We start from the raw sequence: 24,189 nt of genomic DNA on the forward strand, positions 1-24,189 counted from the left end.
TCACACGTGCATTCCATGCATCCAATGACTTATTCCTTCAATCAATATGACATGAGTTTTTGAAGCAATTTTAAACATTCTTATACACACTAAATAAATATATCAAATCTGAAACATAGCTGTGATAAACATCAAGAAGAGATTTGACAACAAAAATCATAGACTTTCCATTAAGGCAGAATAGTTCTTTAATGAACTTCGAATATGAGCTAATTTCAAAGAAACAATATGATCAAGAAAACTCCTTGTCATATTTCTTATATAAGATGTTACACTGCAAAGTATGGAAACCTTGTCATTTCAATCCAAGATCTTCGAAGGGTAATCAACAATTTTGCACCATAGAATGAGCTTGATCGTGGTAGCTTTGGAGTTGGTTTACGAAGGTGTAACTGAAGATAGAATTCGAATTGCAGCGAAGAGAATGAAATCTTCGATTATTAATTGCAAGACATTGGATGAATTTCAAGCAGAAATAGATGTGCTTTCCAAGATTCAGCATTGCCATTTAGTTTCACTTTTGGGTTACTCCATTGAAGGAAATGAGAGGCTTTTGGTATATGCATTTATGCCAAAGGATGCTCTGAGTAGAAATCTTTTCTGCTAGAAGAGCTTGAACTTAGAGCCTTTATCATGGACAAAGAGATTCAATATTGCTCTAGATATTGATCTAGACTCCGAGTAGCTCGGGATTGCAGATTCATGTCTTCTTGATCTCCATTGTTGAAGTTTTGTAGAGGCCTTTGTGCCTGTGTATTCTTGTTTACATAAGCTTTATCTTTTGTGTTTCCTCTCTTCTCTATCTATATTCCCCGAAATTCTCCCATCTTCCTTGCCCTTTTCTCCCTTCATTCCCTCTGGTCTATTATTCTTTCTTCCACAATTCACTCACATTAATTAAGTGTATGGATTTTGATATTAAAGGAGTTGTATATTGTGTACGTTAGGTGTATTTCTTGTAAATGTGGTTTCTGGTATGACAAATCCAAATGATTTCACAAGTGCAATAGCCTTCTAAGGGGAATGATCCTTGTGGTCCTCCAGCATGGCCTCATGTGTTCTGTTCTAGTGATAGAGTCACCCAAATTCAGGTTAAGGGTTTGGGTTAAAAGGCCATTTACCTCAAGATGCTCCTGGAATGTCTAGTTCAATTGACATAATTGGTATTATGGATCAATTTACGTCGTTATTGCTTGAAGGCAACAATCTTTGTGGACCAATTCCTGATACAATTGGTGATTTGACTTCTTTGAAGGCTCTTAGTTTTAGTGGAATCAATTTAGTGGTCTGATTCCACAAGGTTTGACGAATCTAAATTTGACTATGTTAGACTTGAATGATAATATGCTAATGGGTCTTATCCCGATGTTTAGAGCTTCTAATGCTACATATTCCTCAAATTCTTTGTCAGCCAACTCCTGGAGGTCCTTTTGCTCTTCAAGTTAATGCACTTTTAGATATTCTTAGAGGTTGGAATTATCCTGTCAATCTTGCTTCCGAGTGATCTCATAATGATCTATGTACAGGTCCTTGGTTGGGAATCAGTTGCAATCCTAAAGGTCAGGTTATAATTGTTAATCTACAAAATAAGAACCTTACTGGTACATTTCCACCTTCACTCGCAAACTTTTATTCGCTGCTTGAAGTTCACTTAAAAGGAAATAGTAACATCCAGTTCCAGCAAACTTAAAACAGCTCAAATTCTTGAGATTGTAGGAGTTAAGTGGGAACAATTTTTGATTCACCATTGCCAAAATTCAGGGATAGTGTGAGAGTCGTTACGGATGGAAATGCTCATCTTGTTGCTAAAGTAACTGTGGCGGCTACCAAAGCCATAATCATTATCGCTGAGAGAGAGGTTTTTGCAGTCTTAGTTCTTCCTCTGTTGTTTTTTGTTTTTCAAGAGCAGAAAAATATGAGAGGACATGATTACTACTGTCTTAGAAGATCCCAAGATGTACACAACAAAGAGTGAGAGCCTTTTCATTTCAAACCAAGATATTCAGAGGGTAACCAATAATTTTGCACCAGAGAATGAGCTTGTGGCTTTGGAGTTGTTTATAAAGGTGTAACTGAAGATGGAATTCAAATTGCAGTGGAGAAAGGAATCTTCAATTATCAATTGCAAGACATTGGATAAATTTCAGGTAGAAATAGATGTGCTTTTCCAAGGTTCGACATCGCCATTTAGTTTCACTTTTATACTGAACTTAGAGCCTTTATCATGGACAAAGAGACTCAATATTGTTCTAGATGTTGCTGAATGGATAGATTACCTTCATAATCTGGCACAAGAGAGTTTCATACATCACAATCTCATATCATCAAACATTCTTCTAGATGATGTTTTTTAGAGGAAAAGTTTCTGATTTTGGATTAGTGATACCCGCTCTTGACAAAAAAAAGAATATTGGAACAAAGCTTGAAGGAACATTTGGTTACCTCGCTCCTGAATATCCTGGTAAGTATGCATTTTTGCCATTGATATCCTTTTCATTTCGACTGTTCGACATGGTAAATATTATCATTTTAGCATCAGTAGTTTTTTTAACTCTCTAGTAGCCTGTTACATGAACAAATCTCTACCGGAATTAATACAGTTTTAGTCCCTCTAGTTTTATCCTAACTAAAATTTTGCTTTGTCTCTCTGGTGACCGAAAAAGTCACAACTAAAACAGATGTCTTCAGCTTTGGGGTGGTGTTGATGGAACTTGTGACTGAACTAATCGCCCTTGATGAGCATTGATCTGAGGAAACTCCATATTTAATTGAGTGGTTCTGGAAGATAAAATGAAATAAAGAAAGTTTCCTTGTACCCACAAGAGCATATATGAATTTGGCTGAATTAGCTAGACGTTATACTGCCAATGTGCTTGGCCAACTAGTTGAGTCTTGCACTAATTTCTTTTAAATTTTGTTGCCTCATAGAGATGTATAACAATATATATATGTAATGTTTAAAAAATTATTATGTATTAATTGTCACGAGATGCACGTAAAGCCCACAAAATGCTCATATGCACGAGATGTACATGTGATGCACACAAATACTATTTTTATTCAATTCACTTGAGAAATTACTTAATATTGGCTTTAGGCCACCAATTCCATTGAGTTGGTCTTGGACAAGGCACATGGGTAAGAGAAAGGTTTCAATCGTTCCATTGCCGTCCCGCTACACCAGCAGCCTATTGTGGTCTTACATTTCAGTCGTTTTATGTTACAAAATAAGTGAATCTAAACTTGACTATGTTAGACGTGACAATGATATGATAACGGGTCCTATCCCAAAGTTAAGGGCTATTAATGTTACATATTCCTTAAAAATTCTTTCTGTCACCCAACTCCTGTGTTCTTTGTGCTCCTCAAGTTAATGCACTTTTAGATCTTCTTGGTGGTTGGAATTATTCAGCCAATCTTGGTCTTGAATGGTTGTGTAATGATCCATGTACAGGTACTTGGTTAGGAATCAGTTTGCGTTACTAAAGTTCAGATTACAATCGTAATCTACAAAAGATGAACCTTACGGGTACACTTAGCTCTTCACTCGCACACTTGGATTCACTGCTTGAAGTTCACTTAAGGAAATAGTTTGCACGATCCAGTTCCACCAAACTTAACAGATCTCAGATTCTTGGACTTGAGTGGGAACAATTTTGATCCACGATTGCCAAAATTCCAGGATAGTGTGGAAGTCATTATGGGCGGAAATTCTCATCTTGTTGCTTATGTAATTGTGGCGTCTACCAAAGAGCAGACCACATCAGAGAACCATGAGAAGACCATGATCATTAGATATAGTTGAGTGTGCACTTTCTATGATATAGGCGTTACTTCTTAAACCTGAATGCTTTAATCAATTTAAGGAAGAAAGAAGTAATTCATATTTTTTATTTAAATATTCGATAACTCTAATTCATATTTTTTATTTAAATATTCAATAACTCGTTACTGAGAAATACATTTGTACTATTTTAGTCAACTTTTCAGATTTTGTACTAGCTAGTTAAGTTAATTTGTTTTACATTTGTATTATTTAGGTCAAAACTTTGATTTTTTATCTTTTATTGGGGACATAGAGGAGCACTTCGCCACAGATAATCATAGTGCTAAGAGAAGTAACAGGCACAGTTAACATCTCTGTTTTGACATCCCTCTTGGTGTTTTGTTCTTGTCCAGCTACCAAAAAGAAAGTAAAATAGCTGATCATTCATTTCAAAATTGACTCTGATCGAACCTGCATCCTATTCTCGAGATGACCAAGTTTGCAGCGACATGTAGAGTGTTGATTTTGCTACTGTCTTTCTTAATGAGCAGATTAAGAGTTATGATGTCGTCATGGTTGGTGTTAACATTGCGCGAGAAAGATTAGAGTTGCTTGATGCCTGCATTCACGTTTTTGAGGCAGGATTTAATAGCTTGTATAAGCAATTAATCCAAAATAGAGTGTCCATCTTGATGTTCCAACACATTCACACATAACTTTGTTATGTATGTAGTCACATTAGACTTTACCCTTGAGGAGTAGGAGTAACTTCTTGAAATTGATTTTCAGATAAATCCACTTGCAAAATATGATTCGTCTACTTCTTCGGACATTCGGACACCAATGGTTGAGGATTGCCGCTCGAAGAACAGATCCCTCTTTCCGGGCTTCCAAAATTATATTCGGTTCCAATGGACCTACAACTTAAATACAATTATCATACAACTCAAGACTGTATGATACAATATACAACTTATTTATAACTTTCATAATGTATTCATACAAATTTAATACAACTATAAATAGCATACCATTTAAATAGATAATTGAAAATTGAAAATCAAAGAGTGTATTGTATCAGCAGTCCGACAACTTTTTCGCTGAGGAGTAAGAATCCCGCCGTTCATATCAAATTAATTCGATATTTTTAAGTTCAATTTTGTTATTTTTGTGGTACGGTAAATTGGTAATCATAATAATTTGTTCAACTTTGACTTACATATACTCATATAAAAAAATTAGGACCTCGACTTTCAAGAAACATCTCAATTATATCAAATTGACACCTTACACATGTAAAATATTCAAAAGAATGGCAAACAATTTTCTTGGTTATTCAGCTACATATAAAAAAAAAACATTTCAATCAAAATAAGGTGTCAAAATTCCAAAATCATAACATTAGTCAATTCTTTAGCTCAAAATGCCATCAAATGAGACGTGAAATGTTAGTTTTGTACTAGTACTATTTTATATATTTGTTAGTAATAACATGATATATAGAATTGCATATGTAATTAGCTAAATATTTTGGTACAATATTCAATATTTATGTCCTCGGTCGAGAGCAGGGGTGAGGGAAGGAGTGGTAAGGGGGGTAAGAGGTCCTCTAGTTTAAGGATAGGGTCTTGGAACATAGGGTTATTGACGGAAAAGTCCATAGAGCTAGTGAAGGTCCTAAAGAAGAGGAGGATTAATATAGCTTGTGTCCAAAAGACTAGATGGATAGGTGTCAAGGCCGAGATGCGTACAGATTTAAGTTGTAGTACTTAGAAGGTTCAAGGGATAGGAATGGAGTAGGAATTTTAGTAGATGGAGACTTAAGGGATCAAGTGGTGGAGGTTAGGAGGACAAATGATAGGACGATAATGATTAAGCTAGTCATAGGAAGGCTTACTTTGAACATTATTAGCGCATATGCGCCTCAAGTGGACTTGGACACGGAGGTCAAGAAAGACTTTTGGGAGGATTTGGATGAGGTTGTGAGTTGTATACTGCAAATCGAGAAGATATTCATTGATGGAGATTTTAATAGACATATTAGGGCAACGTTTAGCAGGTTAGGTGATGTGCATGGAGGTTATAGTTTTGGGGATAGAAACAGAGGTGGAGCCTCGCTCTTAGATTTTGCCAAAGCTTTTGAGTTGGTGAGAGCTAACTCATGCTTCCCGAAGATGGAGAACCACTTGGTTACCTTTCATAGCACAGTGGCTAAAACTCAAATATATTATTTATTCCTTAGAAAGGGTGATAGAGGACTTTGTAATGACTGCAAGGTTATCCCGGGAGAGAATCTTACTACCCAATATAATCTTTTGGTGATGGACTTGGAAATTAAGAGAGAGGGGGAGCAAGATTGTGTATGACCAGCCGATGATTAGATATGCTGGTTTGAACCCTTCCCTCTCACGGGAGATGAGGGAGAATTTGATGACGATGAAGGCTTGGAGGAGTAGTGGGGATGCGAACTACATGTGGAATAACACAACTAGTTGTATTAGGGAACCAACTAAAGAGGTGATAAGGGTGTCGAGGGGTAACTTTGGTGGTCATCAAGGGGATTGGTGGTGGAATAGAGAAGTCCAAGGTAAAGTTGAAGTGAAGAAGGCTACGTATGTAAAATTAGTGGAGTGCAAGGACAGGGAGGAGAAGTGGACGAATAAGGCAGTATATAAGGTGGCAAACACGGAGGCTAAGTTAGCAGTTTCAGCAGCAAAAACAACTTTTGAATGCATGTATTTTTAATTAGGGGATAAAGGCTAAGATAAGAAATTGTACAAGCTCACAAAGGAGAGAGAGAGAGAGAGGAAGGCTCGAGACCTTGATCAAGTGAAGTGCATCAAGGATGAGGAAGGCAGAGTGTTGGTGGAAGAGAACCTCATTAGGCAAAGATTGAAAACATACTTCCACAAACTTTTAAATGAAGAAGGAGAGAGACATTATGTTGGGGGATTTGGCGCACTCGAGAGGCATCGAAATTTTGGATGTTGAGAGGTTAAGTGTGTTATTAATAGGATGAGCAGGGAAAAAACGATCAAATCAGATGAATTTTCGGTGGAATTTTAGAAGAGCACATATTGACATGTATTGAGTGGTTGACTGGGTTGTTTAATGTTATCTTTAAGACGAAAAAAATATTCGAAGAATAGAGATGGAGTACAATGATCCCATTGTATAGAACAATGGTGATATCCAAAACTATAACAATTACATGGGCATCAAGTTGCTAACACTATGAAAAATTGGGAGAGGGTGATGGAGATGATGGTGAGGAAGGGTGTATCCATTTTTGAGAACCAATTCAATTTTATGCAAGACCGATCGGCTACAGAAACCATTCATTTGGTGATGACACTAATGGAGAAATATAGAGAAAGAAAAAAGGATTTGCATATGGTGTTTATTGACCTTGAAAAAACTTACGATAAAGTTTCAAGGGAAGTCCTCTGAAGATTCGTGGAGGCTAAAAGCGTGCCGGTGGATTACATTAGGGTGATAAAGGACATGTATGATAGAGTCAAGACTCGGGTTAGAACGGTGGGAGGAGACTCTGAACACTTCCCAATTGAGATGGAGTTGCATCAAGGATTAGTTCTTAGCCTGTTCGTATTTGCCTTAGTGATGTATGCTATTTGCGAATGACATAGTATTGATTAATGAGACATGTGGTGGAGTTAATGCTAATTTGGATGTGTGGAGACAAACTCTAGAGTCTAAAGGGTTTAAGTTTAGCAGGACCAAAATAGAATATTTGGAGTGTAAATTCAGCGATACAGTGCATGAAGCTGGAGTGGAAGTGGGGCTTGACATTCAGGTTATTCTTAAGAGAGATAGTTTCAAGTATCTTGGATTGGTAATCCAAATAAGTAGGGACATCAATGATCATGTCACTCATTATATTGGTGCGGCGTGAATGAAGAGGAGGCTTCCCTCCGGAGTCTTGTATGATAAGAAGGTACCACCTAAATTTAAAGGTAAGTTCTACAAAGTAGTGGTTGGACCGACATTGTTGTATGAGACTGTTGGCTAGTTAAGAATTCTCATGTGAGATGCAAGTCGCAGGAATGGGGATGTTGAGATGGATGTGTAGGCACATTAGGAGTGATAAGATTAGAAATGTGGATATCCGTGATAAGGTGGGAGTGACCTTTGTAGTAGATAACATGAGGAAAACAATATTAAGATGATTTGAACATGTGAAGAGGAGATGCGCAGATGCACCAGTGAAGAGGTGCGAGAGACTGGATATAGCAGGTACGAAGAGAGGTAGAGGTAGGTCGAAAAAATATTAGGTAGATGTGATTAGACAGGACATGACGCAACTCTAAATTATCGAGGATATGACATTAGATAGGAGGGTGTGGAGGGTGTGTATAAGGGCAGAAGGTTAGTAGGTGTCACGACCTAGCCCCGTAGGCCGTGACTAGTGTCCGAATTGGACACTCGTATACACACATATTATCTTTTGTCAATCGACAATTAAACACGATATAGAATTTATATGGGTAGCACGTTGTCTCAAACTGTTACTTATATATATACTAAAATCACCTATTTCTTGGGGAGTCTTAATTGTCAAAAATAAGATAACATAATATGTAAGCCGACAAGGCTTCCATTCTGAATGTAAACGTCCAAAAACATAAGTCATACTAGTACATCGGACAACATCTATATACAACCCACTCATATGTCTACAGACCTCTAAGAGAATTAACAATAGCATATGACGGGACAAGGCCCCGTCGTACCCCTAAATACACAAATATATACATTATAAGGATTAGTACCCAAAGTTTGGGCTCCGAGACAATGGAGCACTTCAAACCCGTTGAGTAGAATCCTAAGTTGGCGGCTCTCCAAAATGAGTATTTGTACCTGCAGGCATGAAATGCAGCCCCCCGAACAAAAGGGGGTCAGTACGAACTATGTACTGAGTATATAAAGCATAAAATACCGTAAAGGAGATCACATCTGAAATAAAGATTCAGGAGTCAAGTATTATAATCAATAAATCACTGTACCTATGTCTTATAAAATGAAGACATGCATATCATCATCATATATCGTACCTGGCCCGTTATGAGACTCGGTGTCACAATTATATCAATATATCGTCATATGTATATATATACCATACCCGGCCCTCTAGCAAGGGACTCGGTGAATAGAGTAGTGTACACTGATACCGTACCCGGCCCATTATGGGACTCGGTGCCATAATCATATCGTCATATCATCATAATATCATATTATCATATCACGTACCCGGCCCTCTAGTAAGGGACTCGGTGAATAATGTAGTGGAATCCATACATGATAACATACCCGGCCTATCGTAGGACTCGGTGAATAATACCATAACAATATGCACGAATAAGGTATCATTAGCAACCTTGCGAAATTTGATCATTATCGGAGACTTAATAGAATAAGCAAAATAGTCCATCATTTGAAAACCAAGACAATAGTCATTATGAATCACACCAATTATGGATTATACTAAAATATGAATTATACCACAACATGAGTTATACCAACTAGGATGGCTGGAATTATACACATGAGTCAAGACATAACAATATAAATTTTGAAAATCAAGAACGGTAGCCATCCGAGTATATCTACGAATAAGAGTTTCTTTGGAATTTAAGCATACGTCATTCGTTCGTTTCATATGGATCATGCCAAAAGAAGAAAATGTTAACTTTACATACCTTTAGCGTTTATACGTATATGTTGTCCAATATTGTCTCAACCTATATTAAAACGTTAAGCACTATGATTAAGCTATGGACAAAAATAAAACGTAGTCTATCGTTAGTAGGTTATTTCTAAAAAAAATTGGACAACACCTCCCCTATACCGCTCACTTTTCCCACTTTCAAACCAGCCATATAATCATCAACCAACATCAACAATCCAAAATATTGACACAAAATAAGATTTATTATTCATGTTACCAAAGCAGTAAATTCGGAAAGTCAAGTACCTCACGTTGTATCTAAATTTTGAAAATGAAAACGGCAAAACTGGACTTTATAACCTTCATGAAACATTTAGATCTATGTCTTAAGTTTCCAATGCAAAAGAAATCAACTCAAAATTCATTTTCTACAAAGAGATATCATCAAAATACGAACAGCTATACATGAAGGAATTTTCAATCCAGAATCTGGACAGAATTTGTCTTAAGATTCATGCTCAGTTTTCGACATCATAACAGCAGATATAGACTAAGACATAAACATAAGAGTTGTAGGTACGTGTATTAGCTTTCCAAAACATGTTTAATATCTAAATTCGAAGGTCTACACAATGAGATATTCCAGAATTACTACCAGCTACTCAATTCCAAAAACGGGTTTGAACATTCAAAATCTTCATACACCTTTTTCCTCCAAATTCAAGAACAACAACTCATCAACAACATCAAAACAATATCAACCATTATTATACATCATCACTAACCTAATTTCATCCATTTAATCTACCTAAAACAACCCTTTAACCCATAAATCTCAACAAATCACCAAACTAGTTTATAACACTATTTTCTCCGTTCTAATCCGTTAAAACTCTAACTAAACTTGTTAACAATGAAAAGGAGACTTTAATATTACCTTGAATTTGCAGCACCACATAAAATCTTCTCCTTATTGGTTGATTTCTAGCTCAAATTGAAGCCAACACGACGTACAACAATTTTCTCTTCATGAGCTTCGGATTTCGGGACTTAATTTTGGTCGGATTTGGGATTTTTCTCAAGAACTCCCTTTCTCTCTCTCTTTGGAAATTTCCAGAATTATGTTGATCTTTGTATGAAGGAATAGTTACAAAAAATCAGATTTAATTTTGTGGGTATTGGGCCTGACCCGAATTAGAATTGGGTTGGGCCGAATTCACTATTTAGTTTGGCCTGTCAGATTTAAAACGTCTATATCTTATTACTCCGATATCACATTTCGTCCCACGACCTATGGTTGGAAAGATATTTCAATTATCTACAACTTTCATGTTGAGAGTTTTCCCAAATTCTCAAATTATAAAGAGGTTATGGCCTCCCGAAGTCAGCTTACCCGAAACGTAACTTTAAGAAAAACATATTTGATGGCTTCTATTTTGATTCGGCTTAAGGGTCCTTCTTGAGATGTATTTTACTACACATAATTTATTCATATAACTTGGCATCTACAACAAATCATGTCCTTTTAAAAATTCAAAATTAAAAGCCCTTGAATTTATAATCGTTAGCTTACGAATAATCCAAAATGCAAAAATACGGAATGTAACATTCTTCCCCCCTTTAGAACATTCGTCCTCGAATGTTAAACCCGCCTCATAAAGTCTTATAAGAAATTTGGGGGAATAGTCTTTTTTTTTTTTTTGCAACAACAAATAGTTTCATATGTCAATCAATATAATTAATCGAGAGGTTTAGATTACCTGTAGGCGTAGAAAACAAGTGAGGATACTTATCCTTCATCTCTTCCTCGGCTTCCCAGGTCATCTCTTCTCTATTGTTATTTCGCCACAATACTTTGACGGAAGCCACATCCTTAGTACGTAACCTTCTGACTTGGCGATCAAGTATAGCTATAGGGTTTTCCTCGTAAGAAAGCTCCTCCGTCACCTGGATATCATCCATGGGGAATACTTTAGAAGGATCACCAATGCATTTGCGAAGCATCGACACGTGAAAAAAAGGGTGCACTTCTTCCAAATCAGATGGTAGGTCCAACTCATATGCAACCTTGCCTATTCTACGAGTAACCTGATAAGGGCCAATGTAGCGCGGGCTAAGCTTTCCTTTCTTACCGAATCTCATTACCCCCTTCATGGGTGACACCTTCAAAAACACCCAATCACTAACCTGAAACTCTAAGGGTCGACGTCGATTATCTGCATATGATTTCTGTCGACTCTGGGCTGCTAATAACCTTTCCCGAATAAGCTTGACCTTATCAACAGCTTGTTGAATCATATCAGGTCCGATTAACTTAGCCTTACCAACATCAAACCAACCAATAGGTGACCTGCACTTCCTGCCATATAAAGCCTCATACGGTGCCATCTGAATGCTAGAATGGTAGCTGTTATTATAGGCAAACTCAATAAGTGGCAAATGGTCATCCCAAGTACCTCTAAAGTCAATAATACAGGCCCGTAACATATTTTCTAGCGTCTGAATAGTGCGTTCAGCTTGCCCATTAGTCTGAGGGTGAAATGTTGTACTAAGATTTATTTGTGTTCCCACTCCCTTCTGAAATGATCTCCAGAAGCTAGCTATAAATTAAGCCCCTCTGTCTAAGATAATAGATATGGGAATCCCATGAAGTCTTACTATCTCTTTGATAAATAACCTCGCATAGTCCTCTATTGAATATGTAGTTCTAACTGAAAGAAAGTGGGTTGATTTTGTCAGCCTATCTACAATCACCCATATGGAATCATACTTCTGTGGAGTGCTAGGTAAGCCTGTAAAAAAAAATCATATTAATTGCTTCCCAATATTTTCTCAAGTGTTCTCTTAGTTAATTATGCCGTGCATAGACCTCCTCCGTTTGTCGACTCGCTTTAGTTCATTATAACGCACTCCAAGTTCTACTAGTAAATCGAAATTTCACCAGGGTAATATTTTGGTACTCCAATATTCTTTCTTTACCCTACTATGACAATCCGTATTCTGGAATCCTCGGCATCATGTGTAACTTTCTGACTTTGACTTGAAGGTCTTTAACTATCATTTGTTTTTACCTCTTGATCTTGATCTTTTGGGTTGGTTATCAATTAGTGTTAAGGTTCCTTCATCTTATAACCTTACCGTCATCCAGTAACCAGTAACCCGCCTATTCTGATTGTCTCGGTTAAGTCATTTCATAATTTCCTTTACCCTAACTGGCAATATTTTAGGCATAATATCTTGAGTCATTTCTCTATTTTTGACTCAAACTTTTCTATTGCCCCTTTACTCTAATTTTCTCTTACTTCTCTTACCACACATACTATTGCAATCTTTATACGAATATGTGTAGGTGCTTAAATCAGCCCAGAAAATACCTAAATGTCGCCACGTTAGTCTTTATGCAGTCCCTATATTTTCTCTTACCTCTTTCAGTTGATATCAGGACTCACCTATGGCTTTTGCCCCCAATACTAATTATATCTCTATAGTTTTTCCTCAAACCATCTTATACTTTTCTTTGATGTATCCGGAATATTGCAATCGCATTGTGGTTACTAAATTCTTATTCTGCTTATCAAGTAATCACTTGATATCACCCTTAGCATACCAATATTCATAGGCTGCATAACCAATCTTGTAGAATTTGTACAACGTGTATTCAATTCTAATCATAGTCTTTCCTTCTCTTGGCTTATTCTGCTATAAATTTCTTATTGTACTAACACTCACTTGCTGTCTATTTTGTCATACTTGCATCCCTTCCTTTACTTACTATTAAGTTTTCTCATATTCTACCATATGAGAGATTTCTCTCCTTTGCTACTTGTATATCCCAATCTTATTAGCCGATAATTACGTTGCCAACATCTCAACCTCTAATCCAGTATAACCTTGCTATCATTTATAATATCTTCGAGCTACTTGTTACTATTCTCATGTTGTATTCGTCCTTTTTATAAGCATCCATCTTTTGATGTCACACTATCCAAGATCTTTACCAATAATTCTGAGCACCGTCTCAAATATCATCTTGGTTTTATTTTTCCATTTATTGCTGACTTTCAAATTTTTCTAACTTGTTCCAGCATGGGATCTCATATGAAATTTATGTGTTCACCTTAACGTGTTGCAGTGTCAGTTAATTTCATCTTACAGTTATATTTTTCTCATCCACTTCCCCCCTTTAGGGTGTACCCATATCATTATCTATTTATATTCTACTCTATGTCCCCATTTCAAATTTTCAAATTCATGCGATTCTTTTCCAATACATTATCTCTGTCTTTCTTTATATCATCAATAACTTAGATTACCCATGTACGAAACCTTAACACAATCACAAGGTGATGAGAATTTCCGATATATAGTACAAAATCTCGTCTGATAAATGGTACTCAAATGATATAATTAATGTAGCAATTCATTCAAAGCCACATTCCATTTATTCTAATCAGTAATTAGCTAGTGTTTATAATCGTTTTAAATTCTCTATTCGGTAGCACTTATATTCTAGTGATCAGTGTTCCAAGCTTTCTTATAACGCTATTTTTATCTCAATAAATATCACATGTTCCTCTAGTAAACTCACAATACATCCGTTATTTTTGCAAATCTACATTTCCTATCATCTAAGGATTTCACTATTTTTCGAGGTGAAGTCACATATACACAATACTCCTTTATGCCTTATACGCTTTCACCCTTGTCGTGTACCCAATACTAACTTTTAATCTTACTCAAAATCATATCCATTAGCCACTTTTCCGCTAGACTTTACTTATTTTCATAACGATTCTCATCATACTCACATTATATTCTGTTCTTACTCAATCCCATAGTGTAACACTTTTTAACCTTATTCACGATTCTTACTAAGGGTCAATTATACTCGGTGGACTAAGCGTACTTAACTTTTTTGTAAATTATCCCTTAGTATCAAAACCCCTTTCGAATCATCCTAGCATTTCATGAACAACACATGAAATACATGATCCTGAATATTCCACAAGTTTATGTTTTCCATTCACCAGTTCCATCTCCAATTAATTGGTTAAGGACTAATAAAATGTTATCATAAGGCATTCTTCAACCACCACCAAAAGGAAGCTAGAATCCAACGAGCACCACCGGACCTCTTAATGCTTGATGCACCTGGTTTACCTCCAAGGTTATTCTTAAATTTTGAATGAATTATTTAATTCACAAACTAATTGTTGAGTGCCTTGTACTTCTCAATGGAAGTAAAACTTAATTATGAGACGTATTTTTTTTTCCTTCAACAAAAGCTTCTTTTAAGGAAAACATGCGATTGGAAGTTATCTTGGTTCGTTTAAATCAATTCTAAATAGGTTTTTTCCGAAATAAAATTTCCCAAATAAAAATGGTGTCCCTTAATGATGACATTGGGGTATTTCTTAACTCTTTACTACAACACAATAAATTTACCTCATGGTTATCAACCTTCAAAATATATTATGAACTTATGTCCCACTTTCTCTTCTTTTTTTTTTTCTGAAAAAAAAAATAAAAAATGGGTAGAGTTTCCTCTGTATTTCTTACTATCCCAAAATCTGCACGCAGAAAATACCAACAATGCCTCACAGGTTCAACATATATATATTCATATCATATCGCAGCCACACAGGGCACCCAATATCAACAACAGTATGAAAATGATGGACTTACCTCTTATGTCCGACTCGAACTGCACCTGTTACACTTTCATGTCTACTTTTTCTTTCAATTTTCAACTTTACATTTCAATCATACTTCAATATGCTTACCTTATCCACCATACCTCTTTCGCATCATTACTTATCCGTTTATTGTGTAGCTTCCAATATCATCAATCGTTTTCTTCTATCGATGTCGTTCTTCAGCTGAAATCAAAAGATAGAAAAAAAGAATTTCATGTCCTATGGCTGGGCTCTATCGCACGATCTTAGATATGAAAGAAAGGCAACGTCCTAAATGTCCTGTAGCCTCCTGTTTATAGATGTGGTGCACAACACACCGATAAACAAGACTCTACTAGACACGGTCTGTAAACACTCCGAGGATGAACTGCTCTGATACCACTTTTGTCACGACCTAGCCCCGTAGGCCGTGACTAGTGTCCGAATTGGACACTCGTATACACACATATTATCTTTTGTCAATCGACAATTAAACACGATATAGAATTTATATGGGTAGCACGTTGTCTCAAACTGTTACTTATATATATACTAAAATCACCTATTTCTTGGGGAGTCTTAATTGTCAAAAATAAGATAACATAATATGTAAGCCGACAAGGCTTCCATTCTGAATGTAAACGTCCAAAAACATAAGTCATACTAGTACATCGGACAACATCTATATACAACCCACTCATATGTCTACAGACCTCTAAGAGAATTAACAATAGCATATGACGGGACAAGGCCCCGTCGTACCCCTAAATACACAAATATATACATTATAAGGATTAGTACCCAAAGTTTGGGCTCCGAGACAATGGAGCACTTCAAACCCGTTGAGTAGAATCCTAAGTTGGCGGCTCTCCAAAATGAGTATTTGTACCTGCAGGCATGAAATGCAGCCCCCCGAACAAAAGGGGGTCAGTACGAACTATGTACTGAGTATATAAAGCATAAAATACCGTAAAGGAGATCACATCTGAAATAAAGATTCAGGAGTCAAGTATTATAATCAATAAATCACTGTACCTATGTCTTATAAAATGAAGACATGCATATCATCATCATATATCGTACCTGGCCCGTTATGAGACTCGGTGTCACAATTATATCAATATATCGTCATATGTATATATATACCATACCCGGCCCTCTAGCAAGGGACTCGGTGAATAGAGTAGTGTACACTGATACCGTACCCGGCCCATTATGGGACTCGGTGCCATAATCATATCGTCATATCATCATAATATCATATTATCATATCACGTACCCGGCCCTCTAGTAAGGGACTCGGTGAATAATGTAGTGGAATCCATACATGATAACATACCCGGCCTATCGTAGGACTCGGTGAATAATACCATAACAATATGCACGAATAAGGTATCATTAGCAACCTTGCGAAATTTGATCATTATCGGAGACTTAATAGAATAAGCAAAATAGTCCATCATTTGAAAACCAAGACAATAGTCATTATGAATCACACCAATTATGGATTATACTAAAATATGAATTATACCACAACATGAGTTATACCAACTAGGATGGCTGGAATTATACACATGAGTCAAGACATAACAATATAAATTTTGAAAATCAAGAACGGTAGCCATCCGAGTATATCTACGAATAAGAGTTTCTTTGGAATTTAAGCATACGTCATTCGTTCGTTTCATATGGATCATGCCAAAAGAAGAAAATGTTAACTTTACATACCTTTAGCGTTTATACGTATATGTTGTCCAATATTGTCTCAACCTATATTAAAACGTTAAGCACTATGATTAAGCTATGGACAAAAATAAAACGTAGTCTATCGTTAGTAGGTTATTTCTAAAAAAAATTGGACAACACCTCCCCTATACCGCTCACTTTTCCCACTTTCAAACCAGCCATATAATCATCAACCAACATCAACAATCCAAAATATTGACACAAAATAAGATTTATTATTCATGTTACCAAAGCAGTAAATTCGGAAAGTCAAGTACCTCACGTTGTATCTAAATTTTGAAAATGAAAACGGCAAAACTGGACTTTATAACCTTCATGAAACATTTAGATCTATGTCTTAAGTTTCCAATGCAAAAGAAATCAACTCAAAATTCATTTTCTACAAAGAGATATCATCAAAATACGAACAGCTATACATGAAGGAATTTTCAATCCAGAATCTGGACAGAATTTGTCTTAAGATTCATGCTCAGTTTTCGACATCATAACAGCAGATATAGACTAAGACATAAACATAAGAGTTGTAGGTACGTGTATTAGCTTTCCAAAACATGTTTAATATCTAAATTCGAAGGTCTACACAATGAGATATTCCAGAATTACTACCAGCTACTCAATTCCAAAAACGGGTTTGAACATTCAAAATCTTCATACACCTTTTTCCTCCAAATTCAAGAACAACAACTCATCAACAACATCAAAACAATATCAACCATTATTATACATCATCACTAACCTAATTTCATCCATTTAATCTACCTAAAACAACCCTTTAACCCATAAATCTCAACAAATCACCAAACTAGTTTATAACACTATTTTCTCCGTTCTAATCCGTTAAAACTCTAACTAAACTTGTTAACAATGAAAAGGAGACTTTAATATTACCTTGAATTTGCAGCACCACATAAAATCTTCTCCTTATTGGTTGATTTCTAGCTCAAATTGAAGCCAACACGACGTACAACAATTTTCTCTTCATGAGCTTCGGATTTCGGGACTTAATTTTGGTCGGATTTGGGATTTTTCTCAAGAACTCCCTTTCTCTCTCTCTTTGGAAATTTCCAGAATTATGTTGATCTTTGTATGAAGGAATAGTTACAAAAAATCAGATTTAATTTTGTGGGTATTGGGCCTGACCCGAATTAGAATTGGGTTGGGCCGAATTCACTATTTAGTTTGGCCTGTCAGATTTAAAACGTCTATATCTTATTACTCCGATATCACATTTCGTCCCACGACCTATGGTTGGAAAGATATTTCAATTATCTACAACTTTCATGTTGAGAGTTTTCCCAAATTCTCAAATTATAAAGAGGTTATGGCCTCCCGAAGTCAGCTTACCCGAAACGTAACTTTAAGAAAAACATATTTGATGGCTTCTATTTTGATTCGGCTTAAGGGTCCTTCTTGAGATGTATTTTACTACACATAATTTATTCATATAACTTGGCATCTACAACAAATCATGTCCTTTTAAAAATTCAAAATTAAAAGCCCTTGAATTTATAATCGTTAGCTTACGAATAATCCAAAATGCAAAAATACGGAATGTAACAGTAGGTTTGGAGTTGTTGTCTTGATCTTAGAGGGTTTTAGGCTTGTTGGTGTTTGTCGTTGTACTAGCTGTATTATTATAGTTCTTGCTTTTGATATCTTTCACCGTTTGTTGTTTTACAATGTTTCGATTATTGCATTATTTTATTTCTTTTGTTCCATTCTTATAGGCTTTGCACTGTTTAGTTGCTATGATTTTGCATTGTTTTCTTCTTCTTTGTACTTGAATTTGTTGCATTTGAGCTGAGGGTCAACATCCTCTCTACCTCCACGAGGTAGGTTATAAGATGTGTGTACACTCTACCCTCCCCAAACCACACTTGTGGAACCTCACTGGATATGTTGTTATTGTATTCAATATTGCGGTATCTTTTTATATAAAAAAACCAAATATTCTGACGACTATCAATTTTTTAAAAAAATGCACACTAGATCCTATATACTGAAATATCAAAATCATGATATCAAAAATTTCAATTTCAATATAGTAATTCGATACTTACCAAAGTATGCACACCCTTAACCAGAAGCACTTATTACAAGGGGTAGAGTCAAATTAGAGATATTTGGTGGAATGCAGACATGGGCGGAGCCAGATAGAGCTAATGGAGTTTGGATGAACTCCTTCGATGGAAAAGTACATTGTTAATTTAAAGTTAAAATTATTTTTTATATATACATAATAGATGTTGAACCCTCATTGACTTCTTCATACGTTTACTTTTCATATTTAGCCAAACTCTTGATGAACGGTATCCACCTTCACTTTATTTTGCTCTTTTTAGCCCTCGGCTTGGGAGTGGTGAAGCAAGGGGTTCCCCATTAATGAAAAATCATGTTTCCGTCACTAAATGCAGAGCTTTTGAGTTTCAAGGGAGTCTATCACAATGTAAAGCAACTCAATATTATAAAACAATACTTTGATTATTGTATATTTGGACAAATAATTTGGTGAAAGTACTCTTGACAATATCTGAATATATATGCAATCATTAGTTCAAAGAGACACTAATGAAAATTGAGACTGAGAATCAAATCATATACTTATAATTTCAGTTCGATTTAAACAACTTATTGTACTTAAACCAAATTACATCATGCAAATTTTAATGTATAATCTTTGTATTATATGCATATATTATATATTTACTATATACATTTTATCTTCTCTCTAGCTATGATCATTGTTTTTTAATGACTCATTGAGACTAGGGTTAATGGAAGGAGATATGGGGGCTGGCTGAAGTTCGTAAATTAAAAAGATTAGAGTTACTTGTTAGGAAAAATTATCTAACTAAGAAAAAATTGTAATTTATTTATTGAAAACAACTATAGTTTAAAAATATTGTAAAAAAGAATAATATTTTAGTTGTATAGCAAAATAATGGTATTCTAAATTAGTTACTAACTTAACTCATATTAAGGCCACGTTTTAAGCACAAATTGAAAAAAAATTTCTCTCTCATTCAATCCCCTAACAAGCACTCTCTCTAATTTTCACAATATTTCAAAATCTCTCATCAAATTTTCTTTTTCTTTGGTTCTTCAATTCAAATTATTCCGCTTCTCTCTTATCCAATTCCCGCTTTCTTTTTTAGAAATTGAAAAAATCTCTTAAAAGATTTACACAACAATCCCATTGATTCAAGAATCTTGTGCTATGGATTTGTGAACAAACCCACCTCCAGTTTTGACCCGTTTGATGACGTTCGATGGTTGTGGCACTAACCGTGATGGGTAAGCGGCAGCGGCGGCGCAAGTGAGGGGGCGGACGTGTGTTAGGGAGTTAGCCATTTACATTATTTTGTTTGACATTTTGTTGATTTGAGTGAAAAAAATGAGAGCAAAATGAGTGGAGAAAGATTTTTCTATGGAAAGATATTTAGTTTTTTTTTCTACCAAAATTTGTAGTCCAAGCATCCAAACATACAAATTTATAATCATAGTAAGATTCAGAAAAAATGTATTACAAACACATTGTATTTTATGACAAAAAAATGTATTTCTTATTTGTTTTGTATTCCAAAAATATATTGTATTCATTATAATTTTTTTCAGTATATTCAACTAGTTGTATTTTAATTTATTTTGTATTCCAACCATCCAACATACAAAAACCAAATTTTGTAAGAAAAAAAAAAAGTCTTGTCATTTAACTCTACAACAAACGCATCATCTAAAGTGTGTTTCAACTCCATACCATTAGGCAATGAATAAAGCTAAAGTTGCATGTTCACTTTCTTAGATCAAGCAAGTGACAAAACCACGTCGTCCTAAATAGCCTAATGTCATATAATTAGACTTCAACTAAGACCTCCGTACGGTACTTCACAACTTACACACGAATATTTTACGATATTACAAGCTCGAGTAAGTCTTTAAGACTAGATCGCTAAGAAAATGCTAGATTATAAGAAAGACAAGAAAACTTTTATGAAGAAGGTTTCGTATTGCTTTGGAAGACTGTCTGTTGCTTGATTGATACAAATGAATGACCCATTTTATTTATACTACTCCCTAGGGGCTAAAGTACAAATAATAATTTATATATAAGTTCCTTTATATTTACAAATAAGTCATCTTTCTAGAATACTCTACACAACTAGAAAATTCTAAGGACTTTCCATGCAAATCCATGAAATTCTAAAGTTTTCCAAAGAAATTCTCCACACGTCTCTTGAACCTTCCACTATGAACAAGCCTTTTTCCTATGTAAGGCTTCCACATGGGCAACATTATGCCATGTGGCATTTACATGGCACTTATATGGCGTGATGATGTGGCGGGTCGCCACAATAAGTTATTTATCAAATAAGTCAAATTTGATTTGATCAATGACGACATGATTGGTGTATAATGATTACCTATTTGTAGAATAAACAACATTCAAATGTCTAAAATTCGCAATCCTGCATATAAATTTAAACTTCAACTTTTTAATTGACAAAATAACAGATAAAAGGGAGTTGCTTGAATGGTCTCACTTCCGACCCAAATGTTGTAAGTTCAAGTCACCCAAGAGAGCAAAAATGGTGGGATCTCTTAGGGAGGAGTAAAAAAAAAAATTAAAAAATCAGACCAACTTATAAATATCAAAACAGCTAACAATAATAATGCTAATTTTAATTTTTTTGGTTTGTATTAAAATTGTATTGTAAATGCTAATTTGAAACCTAGATAAATATAAATCATTTTTCAGATAAATAAAATTACAATGAAGTATCCAAATATAAACGAGTAAATGATTTTGGAAAGCATTATAAGAATACAATCTAGCTATAAATGATTCATGTTCATTTTTAAATACCATCAGAAACAAGGAGTGGAAGAAGCATTTGAACGTTCCCTTCAATTGCTTGACACTTGAGTCAACATTAGAAACTTAATTTGCATATGATTAAGGAAAATGTTCAAGAAGTTCAGTCAGCTTTAAGGTGAAAAACTGCAGATGCAAGAGTGCAAAGAGAACTTGAAGAGTGAAGCATATGGAAAATAAACTTGGATCTTCTGTTTTTATTGGGGACAAAGGGCAACACTTCGCCATTGGTGATAAGAGTGCTAAGAGAAGTAACAGGCACAATAAACATCTCTGTTTTGACGGCCTTCTTGGTATTTTGTTCTTGTCCAGCTACTTAAAGAAAGCCAAATAGATGGCCAGTGATTTAGAAATTGACGATGATCAAACCAGCATCCTATTCTTGAGATGACCAAGTTTGCAGAGACATGGAGAGCATTGATTTTGCCAATGGCTCTACATGAGAAGATTAAGAGTAACTATGTCATAGTTGATGTTAATATTGTGCGAGAAAGATTACAGTTGCTTGATGCCAAAATTCAGGATTTTGAGACATGATTAGATAGGTTGTACAAACAATGAATCCAAAACAAAGTTTCCTATCTTAAATTTCCAAAACATTCACAAATAACTTTCTTTATAAATGTAGTCGCATCCGGGCATGATCCTTGGGGAGTAGGAATAACTTTGAGAATTTCTTGAAATTGGATTTCCATACTTCCATGGAGATGACGGCATATGAAGACGTTAACCAATTAGTAGACAATGAAGTTGGTTGGATACAAAATTTTGAACTGTTAGAAAAAATCTTCTGGAAAATATCTTGCTACAGTGGATTCAAACTTGGATGAAAAGCTATCTGGATACTTTATGCTAAGGGAAGACCATTTCAATCTCATCCAAACCCATTGAAAAGAGAAGAGTGAGGCAACTCGAAGATGTTCAAGATGTGGCATTAAATTAGCACAGTAATTTTTGAAGATTACCAACAACAATGAAGACACGACCTAGCACGAACTCAGAAGATATGGGCATCGAAGTATGGTGAAATTGTTGGTTGAACATGCTAACATCCATTTAATAGAAAAGGGGAGAGTAAGCCTATAACTACTGATTCCCAGGTAAATCCACTTTGACTCGTAATCAGACACCAATGGTTGACGAACATGCGGGATTACGAGTAAATCTACGACACTCTCTTCGGACACCCGTACTAATTCCCAATAAATCCACTTGCAAAATATAACACCACCAATGGTTGAGTAACATGCTATGTGACGGATGACGACTGTCTTCTTCTTCGTGACATGAAGTAAACTTAGTTGTGAACATTTGAGGAAATCCATCAAAAAAAAAATGATGTTGCAACCATTATATAATAATTATAATAACACAATTTGTTTAGATGTGTTTATTTGTGTCTATAAACTTTCTATACATGGAGTAGCTTGAAGACAATATCACTTTAACTCTGTATAGTGATATTGAATTTCATTTTGCAGTTGAAAGTTGATTTTCCTATTCCACCCAAGCCTATTACAGACACAAACATCTTCTCTATTTCAGAAGCATTCGTGTTGTTGATGTTTCGAGATATCTTATCACCAAAGGCAATATGATTTGAGAGAGAAATGAAGTTTCTAACCTTTTTCATTGCTTTGGCTCCGATCTCCACTTTTCTTCAGTGAACAATTTGTCTAACAGATTTTCAGCAAGCTATTATTCCACAGCCTCATCCTGTATCAAAGTACTTTTGGTATTAGGGTTACCTAATTTCCAAGAGTCAGAACCTATTTTTTCTGATCTATTGGGCTAAGGCCCACCATGTTGGTGGTAAGGTTGGGCTCTACAAATTTGACCATTGGGCTTTTAACATATTTTGCTAGGGGCGTGAAAAATTCGGTTATAACAGATAAATCGATTTGAAAAAAATGTTATTGGTTTATTGATATCAAGTTATTGGATTAACTATTTTAAAATGATTTTGTGAATTTTTTTTATTGAATTGTTGGGTTGGTTTTCGATTTTTAGGTTTTAGTTAATAGTTGAATCTATAACCCAATAAAATTATATTAAAATTATATTATTATCCCTAATAGTGGCTTGAGATTTTAAGTACATAGCCTATTGTTTCTTGCATTTTAAAGTTTTTGACTTGGTATTTTGTTTCTTCTAAAGTTGTTGAGTAGGTAAGATTCTACCTATCAGTGTAAACTGTGAACTCACCTTGTTTTTCTTTTTCAGAGATTACTATAGTTGCTACTGTATTCAAGCTTGCTGCTTAACCAAAGAGAAAACAACTCCGTTAGCCTTCTTTATAATTGTTTATCTTGTAATTTGTGTAGATTTTTATGCATGAAGGTAGTGTATATAAGAACAAATGAAAATTAGAGAGCATTTTTTTATCGATTAAATCAAAAATTAAATCGTTAAGGATCAAAAAATTGATTAACCGAAAACCAAT

At 35.2% G+C, this 24,189-nt stretch overlaps 1 protein-coding gene, 2 long non-coding RNA genes and 2 pseudogenes across 3 annotated transcripts; 3 read left to right on the forward strand and 2 right to left on the reverse strand.

Moving 5' to 3' along the window:
* The first annotated feature begins 346 nt into the window (after positions 1 to 346).
* LOC129872515 (receptor-like kinase TMK3) lies at positions 347 to 1,924 on the forward strand (annotated as a pseudogene).
* On the forward strand, positions 1,917 to 2,901 carry LOC129874118 (receptor-like kinase TMK3; annotated as a pseudogene).
* A 2,733-nt stretch (positions 2,902 to 5,634) lies between these two features.
* LOC129872516 (uncharacterized) lies at positions 5,635 to 6,132 on the forward strand. The gene has a single exon (XM_055947483.1). The coding sequence runs from the start codon at positions 5,635 to 5,637 to the stop codon at positions 6,130 to 6,132; it is 498 nt and encodes a 165-aa protein (XP_055803458.1).
* Positions 6,133 to 15,705: 9,573 nt separating this feature from the next.
* LOC129873917 (uncharacterized) lies at positions 15,706 to 18,376 on the reverse strand. The gene is made up of 3 exons (XR_008762810.1): positions 17,762 to 18,376; positions 16,856 to 16,897; positions 15,706 to 16,016 (listed from the first exon to the last, which is right to left on the reverse strand). It is a non-coding gene; the product is annotated as an uncharacterized LOC129873917 (long non-coding RNA).
* Positions 18,377 to 21,608: 3,232 nt separating this feature from the next.
* LOC129875088 (uncharacterized) lies at positions 21,609 to 23,545 on the reverse strand. The gene is made up of 2 exons (XR_008763071.1): positions 23,371 to 23,545; positions 21,609 to 22,181 (listed from the first exon to the last, which is right to left on the reverse strand). It is a non-coding gene; the product is annotated as an uncharacterized LOC129875088 (long non-coding RNA).
* Positions 23,546 to 24,189: the final 644 nt, after the last annotated feature.

The sequence above is a fragment of the Solanum dulcamara genome, chromosome 11 (genome assembly GCF_947179165.1).
Source record: "Solanum dulcamara chromosome 11, daSolDulc1.2, whole genome shotgun sequence".
In the NCBI taxonomy this organism is placed as follows: domain Eukaryota; kingdom Viridiplantae; phylum Streptophyta; class Magnoliopsida; order Solanales; family Solanaceae; genus Solanum; species Solanum dulcamara.

Coding starts and splice junctions, on each gene's coding strand:
- LOC129872516 (XM_055947483.1), top strand. CDS start 5,635: ATGATTAAGCTAGTCATAGGAAGGCTTACTTTGAACATTATTAGCGCA.